Raw genomic sequence first — 7,256 nt, 5'->3', positions numbered from 1 at the left:
ATAAACGTCGCTCAAGGACTTTAGCAAGCACTTTGGCATGGGTATTAAGTAGGGAGATTGGACGGAATGAGCTACACTCGAGAGGGTTCTTGTCTTTTTTAAGGATTAATGAGATAACTGCCTGACGCATGGTTGGTGGTAGGGATTTTACCGAAAGTGCCTCTTCAAAAACTGGTTACAGTAAAGGAGAAAGCTGCTCTGAAATTTTTTTTAAAGGAAATCTGTTGTTAAACCATCCGGTCCTGGTGACTTGCCACTCTGCATAGATCTAATTGCTGAGGCTATCTCTTCCACCGTGAGATTTTCTTCCAATTCAGCAACATTCACTGGATCTATAGAAGGGATATGTATATAATTGAAAAAGTCCTCCAGGGAAAGAGGATCGACACATGAATCGGAAGTATATAGTGACTGATAATAATTTCGGAAACATGCATTAATTTGAAGGCTATCAGTATTTTTTAAGCCCTGCTCATTGTTAATTACAGGGATAGACTGATTGGCAGTGCTTTGCCTTAGCTGATGAGCAAGTGTTCGCCCAGCCCCATAGGACATATGTCTTAATTTAGAAATGATATTTAGCCTGCCTTGTTGACAGGAGATCAGTTTACAAAAGTATACGCTTTTTCATTATGTCTGCAGAGGGTACATAACTATATAGTCTATCGAGCTCCAGTATCTCATCAGCCAGTTCCTTAAAGCGTTCAGTGTCATTTTTATTCTTCTTTGCGCAATATGAAATTATCTGGCCTCGTAAATATGCCTTAAGTGACTCCCATATAGTTGAAGAGGACATCCCTGGTGTTTGGTTGATCTCAAGGAATAATGTAATCTCAGGAAATGAATTCAGTGAAAGCTTCCTCTGATAGAAGCAAGGAGTTTAACCTCCAGGGACGGTAACTGGATTGTGTATTGGGGATACGCATTTTCATAATTAGGGGACCATGATCAGATATAACTATAGCTTCATAATGACATTTGGTAATAAAAGGAAGAAGTCTCTTGTCTAAGAAAAAAGCATCTATACAGGAAAAGAACTTATGAACAGAGGAAAAGAAGAAATATTCTCTGGTAGTAGGGTTACGAAACCACCAACGTCAGCTATACCATATGATTTAAGAAAAAGTTTAATTAAACGTGCTGATTTAGAAAGGGGAGCTTTTTTGGACGAGCTACGGTCTAAAACGGGGGAGAGTACACAATTTGTGTCGCCACCAAGAAGGTGGTGTGATGATATATCTGGTAAATTCTGATCAGAGACGTACCAGCGGTCCTAAAGGTCCAGTTTCCAAGTTAAACAACGTGTAAACGTGTCCACTTGAGACAGGTCATGTTGATTAGTGTTAGGAACCTCCAGTCATAACCGCATGTCAGTGCAGTGAGATTTACAGGGACTTTTATTTTAAAAGATAATGTTGGTTTTGCCACCTGTTCTTGTCTCCACCTCAGTTGTTCTTTAATGTTCCTGATCTCCCTCGTGTTAAACCAGTGTATTTACACCTCCATTACAAGGCTTTGGTCTTCTTTCTAATTACTTTCTAATTTCCGTTTTATTTCTGTTTTTTTTTATCTTCTTTTCTTCATCACTGACTGTGTACCAAGTTTGTGACAACCAACCTTTAACTTCATACAGATGTAATGATGCTTGCATTAAACCTGACAATGTAATTAAGGACTTTATATTCACTTCCTGATGTGCAGCTTTGTTCCTCCTCTAATCACACCTTCTGATTAAAGTCTCCACCTTTCCTTTTAACGAGCTTCACTGTGTGTTTTCTGAACCTTTATTTATTGTTGAGCAGTTTTCCTTCTTCAGGTTGCTTTACTGTTCTGGTTCTCTGAGGTTCTGCTCTCGTGTGTTTAAGTGTTTTAAACCCAGACTTTCATGCAGTTCATGATCACCGCAAAGCAGCGAGTGTGTGAGCTCACCCTCTCGCCCAGTGTGTTTCAGCAGGGGTTTAATTTGGGTTAAGTGAGTGGATCAGATCAGTGTAAGCTTACTGTGGCACGCAGGCCTCCTCTCATTTACAACAGACTCACACCAGGATCTCTCAGACGTTAGAGGAGAAAACAAATACCCAGAGTCATGAACAAACTCTCAGCGAAGGTGGCTCCATGCTCCACACCTCCTCCTGCTGCGCTGCACACACCCTCCACCCCAGGTATGACCTGACTTTCTTTCTTTCTTAGGAAAAGATGTTTATATTGAGCTGTCAAATTGCTGACTTCAGCTTTCTCACTGTAACGCGTTCCATCTCCAACTGATTTCGGGTTTGTAAGAGCTGATGTGTAAAGTTTCATACAGCGCTGATATTCACTATATAAAAGTGTAAAACTTGTAAAGCACATTATTAGAATGTTTGTTTTTCCTCCACTTACAACACCACAGTCAAGTTTGTTCCTGCTGATGTAGATGTAGAGTGACGTGTGGTGTAACGTTCTCCAGGGGAACCTCTCCTGATGGAAGCTGTTTATTTCTGTGTGTGTTTGTGTGCAGATGCTGACATGAGCACTGAGGAGTGTGCGTCGGTGCAGGAGTCGGGGCCGATTGAGCGTCCGTGCCGGTGTCGGCTCAAGGTGATGTTGCGGTTAGCAGTGGGTGTGGTGCTGGGTGTCGGCATGGCGACAACGTGGGTGTGGGCAGCTCACAGTGCTAAACAAACTCTCACACACTTCAACGCTCCATTTTTCATCTTCTGGTTCTACAGCATCTGGAACCTGCTGATGTTCCCTCTGTATTATATCGGATCCCTGCTGACTAACAGACACAGAGACACGCCCTCTGCCCGGTTCAGGTTGGTTTCACAGCAGGTTACATCCAAATAAACTCAAGTGCAAAGGTGGAGAGTGAGCGTCAGTGTGATGAGTGTCAGTGATATGAGTGTCAGTGCTATGAGTGTCAGTGTGATGAGGATCAGTGTGATGAGTGTCAGTGTGATGAATGTCAGTGTGATGAATGTGAGTGATGAGTGTCAGTGAGATGAGTGTCAGTGTGATGAGTGTCAGTGATGAGTGTCAGTGTGATGTTTGTCAGTGTGATGAGGGTCAGTGTGATGTTTGTCAGTGTGATGAGTGTCAGTGTGATGAGTGTCAGTGTGATGAGTGTCAGTGTGATGAGGGTCAGTGTGATGAGCGTCAGTGTGATGAGTATCAGTAAGATGAGTGTCAGTGATGAGCGTCAGTAAGATGAGTGTCAATGAGATGAGTGTCAGTGTGATGAGTGTTAGTGAGATGAGTATCTGTATGATGTTTGTCAGTGTGATGAGTGTCAGTGTGATGAGGGTCAGTGTAATGAGGGTCAGTGTGATGAGGGTCAGTGAGATGAGTGTCAGTGTGATGAATGTCAGTGATGAGTGTCAGTGTGATGAATGTCAGTGATGAGTGTCAGTGATGAGTGTCAGTGAGATGAGCGTCAGTGTGATGTTTGTCAGTGTGATGAGTGTCAGTGTGATGAGGGTCAGTGTAATGAGGGTCAGTGTGATGAGGGTCAGTGAGATGAGTGTCAGTGTGATGAATGTCAGTGATGAGTGTCAGTGATGAGTGTCAGTGAGATGAGCGTCAGTGTGATGAGCGTCAGTGTGATGAGCGTCAGTGTGATGTTTGTCAGTGTGATGTTTGTCAGTGTGATGAGCGTCAGTGTGATGAGCGTCAGTGTGATGAGCGTCAGTGTGATGAGCGTCAGTGTGATGAGCGTCAGTGTGATGAGCGTCAGTGTGATGTTTGTCAGTGTGATGTTTGTCAGTGTGATGAGCGTCAGTGTGATGAGCGTCAGTGAGATGAGTATCAGTGTGATGTTTGTCAGTGTGATGAGTGTCATTGTGATGAGTGTCATTGTGATGAGGGTCAGTGTGATAAGTGTCAGTGTGATGAGTGTCAGTGTGATGAGTGTCAGTGTGATGTTTGTCAGTGTGATGAGTGTCAGTGTGATAAGGGTCAGTGTGATGAGTGTCAGTGTGATGTTTGTCAGTGTGATGAGTGTCATTGTGATGAGTGTCATTGTGATGAGGGTCAGTGTGATAAGTGTCAGTGTGATGAGTGTCAGTGTGATGAGTGTCAGTGTGATGTTTGTCAGTGTGATGAGTGTCAGTGTGATAAGGGTCAGTGTGATAAGTGTCAGTGTGATGAGTATCAGTGTGATGATTGTCAGTGTGATGAGTGTCAGTGTGATGAGTGTCAGTGTGATGTTTGTCAGTGTGATAAGTATCAGTGTGATGAGCGTCAGTGTGATGAGCGTCAGTGTGATGAGCGTCAGTGTGATGAGTATCAGTAAGATGAGTGTCAGTGAGATGAGTGTTAGTGAGATGAGTATCTGTATGATGTTTGTCAGTGTGATGTTTTTCAGTGTGATGAGGGTCAGTGTAATGAGGGTCAGTGTGATGAGGGTCAGTGTGATGAGGGTCAGTGAGATGAGTGTCAGTGTGATGAGCGGCAGTGTGATGAGCGTCAGTGTGATGAGCGTCAGTGTGATGAGTGTCAGTGATGAGTGTCAGTGATGAGTGTGTGAGATGAGCGTCAGTGTGATGAGCGTCAGTGTGATGAGCGTCAGTGTGATGAGCGTCAGTGTGATGAGTGTCAGTGATGAGTGTCAGTGTGATGAAAGTCAGTGTGATGAGTGTCAGTAAGATGAGTGTCAGTGTGATGTTTGTCAGTGTGATGAGGGTCAGTGATGAATGTCAGTGTGATGAGCATTAATGATGAGAGTCAGTGTGATGAGTGTCAGTGTGATAAGTGTCAGTGACAAGTGTCAGTGTGATGAGTGTCAGTATGATAAGTATCAGTGATGAGCGTCAGTGATGAGTGTCAGTGAGTTGAGTGTCAGTGTGATGAGTGTCAGTGACAAGTGTCAGTGTGATGAGCGTCAGTGTGATGAATGTCAGTGATGAGTGTCAGTGAGATGAGCGTCAGTGTGATGAGCGTCAGTGAGATGAGTGTCAGTGAGTTGAGTGTCAGTGTGATGAGTGTCAGTGACAAGTGTCAGTGTGATGAGCGTCAGTGTTATGAGCGTCAGTGATGAGTGTCAGTGAGATGAGTGTCAGTGTAATGAGTGTCAGTGTGATGAGAGTCAGTGATGCGTGTTAGTGTGATGAGCAGCACTGATGAGCGTCAGTGTGATAAGCGTCAGTGATGAGTGTCAGTGTGATAAGCGTCAGTGATGAGTATCAGTGAGATGAGTGTCAGTGTGATGAGCGTCAGTGTGATGAGCGTCAGTGTGATGAGCATCAGGGGGATGAGTTATAATGAATGACTGTAATGCTGCAGTATTGTTAATGGAGTATCTGAGGTTGTGTGTGTTTGTGTGTTACATATGTGTTTGAATGTTTTATTTGATCATTCAAACATTAGTTAAACACAACAGTGATGAATAACAGCTGATGTTTATTTACAGGTGTTTACATTAAAGAGAAAACAAAGCTGCTTTTTTAATTAGAACTTCATTTAAATGTCTCCAAAGCTGATTAGCGCTAATCTGGTTTTAAAACCTAATTCTGTCAGATTAATGTGAAGCTAAACAAACACTCGTACCTCCAGACAAATCCAGACTGTCTGCTGTTAAACATTTTCATAAACACAATAGCAGCAGCTTTACACCGAAATACAGACTAAATGTAAAAAATGCCTTGGAATATGTCATGCTAACGTCAGTAACATGCTAATGTTAACCTGTGTGTGTGTGTGTAGGAGGAGTGTGAAGTTCCTGGGCGATGTGGAGGTGACAGTGAGGGTGTTGTTGAGGTTCTCCGCACCGTTCTCTGTGCTCTGGAGTGTGTCGGGGTTCCTGTTCCTGCGCGCTCTCAGCAGGACGTCAGTGACGGACTGCAGCGCTGTGATGTGCTGTAACTCTGCCTTCACCTTCCTGCTTACCTGGATCTGCCTGAAAGAGCGCTTCCTGGGAATCAGGGTCTCATAATGCACACACACACACACACATACACACGCACACACACACAGAAAGCAACAGATTCAGTACAGTAAAATCCCCCCCCCCTCCCCCCAGGTGGTAGCGGTGATCGTCTCCATTACAGGCATCGTGATGTTAGCGTACTCTGATGGTTTCTACAGCGACTCGATCAGAGGCGTGGCTCTGGGGGTCGGATCAGCCTCCTGCTCGGCTCTGTATAATGTGAGTGTGCACGTGTGTATGTGTATGTGTGTGTGTGTGTGTGTTGCATTAACAGCGTGTGTCTCTCGGCTGTGGTTGATTCCTCAGGTGTTGTACAGGAAGCGCATGGGGACGCTTGAGCCCGGCCCTGCGAGTGTGTTGTTGTGCTGTGTGGGTGTGTGTACGATTGTGCTGCAGTCCTGGGTGTGTGTGCTGCTGTACGTCACTCATGTGGAGTTCTGGCCTCCGTCTCAGCCCGTGCCATGGAACACACTCTGCACCACAGCATCACTACTGCTCGGTACACACTCCTACACACACCTAGTGCACTACAGAGGGGCACTACAGTGAGCAGGGTGTCAGTAGTAATCTCAAATGCATAATGCAACTATCTGTGTGTGTGTGTGTGTGTGTGTGTTGTAGGGTTTAATACAATAGTGTACATGGGAGGAGTGTGCACGTACCCTGCGCTCATCTCACTCGGGGTTCTGCTCACGGTTCCAGCCAGCGCAGGTTCAGACCTCCTGCAGTCACATGACCTCCTGAAGTCTGCAGTCACATGATCGCCATACCATTATTATTAACTGTACCGTCTTCACCTGTTGCTGTTTAAGCTAATACTGTGTGTGTGTGTGTGTGTGTGTACACAGCAGTGGATGTGTGGGTGCTGGAGGCTCCGCCCCTCAGTGACATGCGCTTGGGAGCGATGGGTTTGATCTCTGCTGCGTTCATGCTGCTGCTGTTTCCGGAGGATTGGGACGAGAAAACTCTGCAGTGGATCAGTTCAGTGTGGAGTCGAAAAACACTCAACACCTAACACTTCCCCTTAACGCTCATCGACACTTCCCCTTAACGCTCATCGACACTTCCCCTTAACACTCATCAACACTTCCCCTTAACACTCATGTACACTTCCCCTTAACACTCATGTACACTTCCCCTTAACACTCATGTACACTTCCCCTTAACGCTCATCGACACTTCCCCTTAACACTCATGTACACTTCCCCTTAACACTCATCAACACTTCCCCTTAACACTCATGTACACTTCCCCTTAACGCTCATCGACACTTCCCCTTAACACTCATGTACACTTCCCCTTAACACTCATGTACACTTCCCCTTAACACTCATCAACACTTCCCCTTAACACT

At 45.0% G+C, this 7,256-nt stretch overlaps 1 protein-coding gene across 1 annotated transcript in view; it reads left to right on the top strand.

Moving 5' to 3' along the window:
- The first annotated feature begins 2,004 nt into the window (after window positions 1-2,004).
- Window positions 2,005-7,256, top strand: part of LOC128545775 (solute carrier family 35 member F4) — a 5,567-nt gene continuing 315 nt past the window's right edge. The window contains exons 1-7 of the mRNA XM_053516408.1: window positions 2,005-2,162; window positions 2,498-2,795; window positions 5,680-5,899; window positions 5,996-6,121; window positions 6,209-6,401; window positions 6,524-6,613; window positions 6,751-7,256. The exon at window positions 6,751-7,256 is cut by the window's right edge and continues 315 nt beyond it. Of these exons, the coding sequence (XP_053372383.1) occupies window positions 2,087-2,162; window positions 2,498-2,795; window positions 5,680-5,899; window positions 5,996-6,121; window positions 6,209-6,401; window positions 6,524-6,613; window positions 6,751-6,917 (1,170 nt within the window). The 5' untranslated portion in view covers window positions 2,005-2,086 and the 3' untranslated portion in view covers window positions 6,918-7,256. The remainder of the gene's footprint in view (window positions 2,163-2,497; window positions 2,796-5,679; window positions 5,900-5,995; window positions 6,122-6,208; window positions 6,402-6,523; window positions 6,614-6,750) is intronic.

This window comes from Clarias gariepinus, chromosome 17, assembly GCF_024256425.1.
Source record: "Clarias gariepinus isolate MV-2021 ecotype Netherlands chromosome 17, CGAR_prim_01v2, whole genome shotgun sequence".
NCBI classification, from domain to species: Eukaryota; Metazoa; Chordata; class Actinopteri; order Siluriformes; family Clariidae; genus Clarias; species Clarias gariepinus.
The sequence above is the reverse complement of the archived record's forward strand: the minus strand, read 5'-3'. Positions and strand labels throughout refer to the sequence as shown.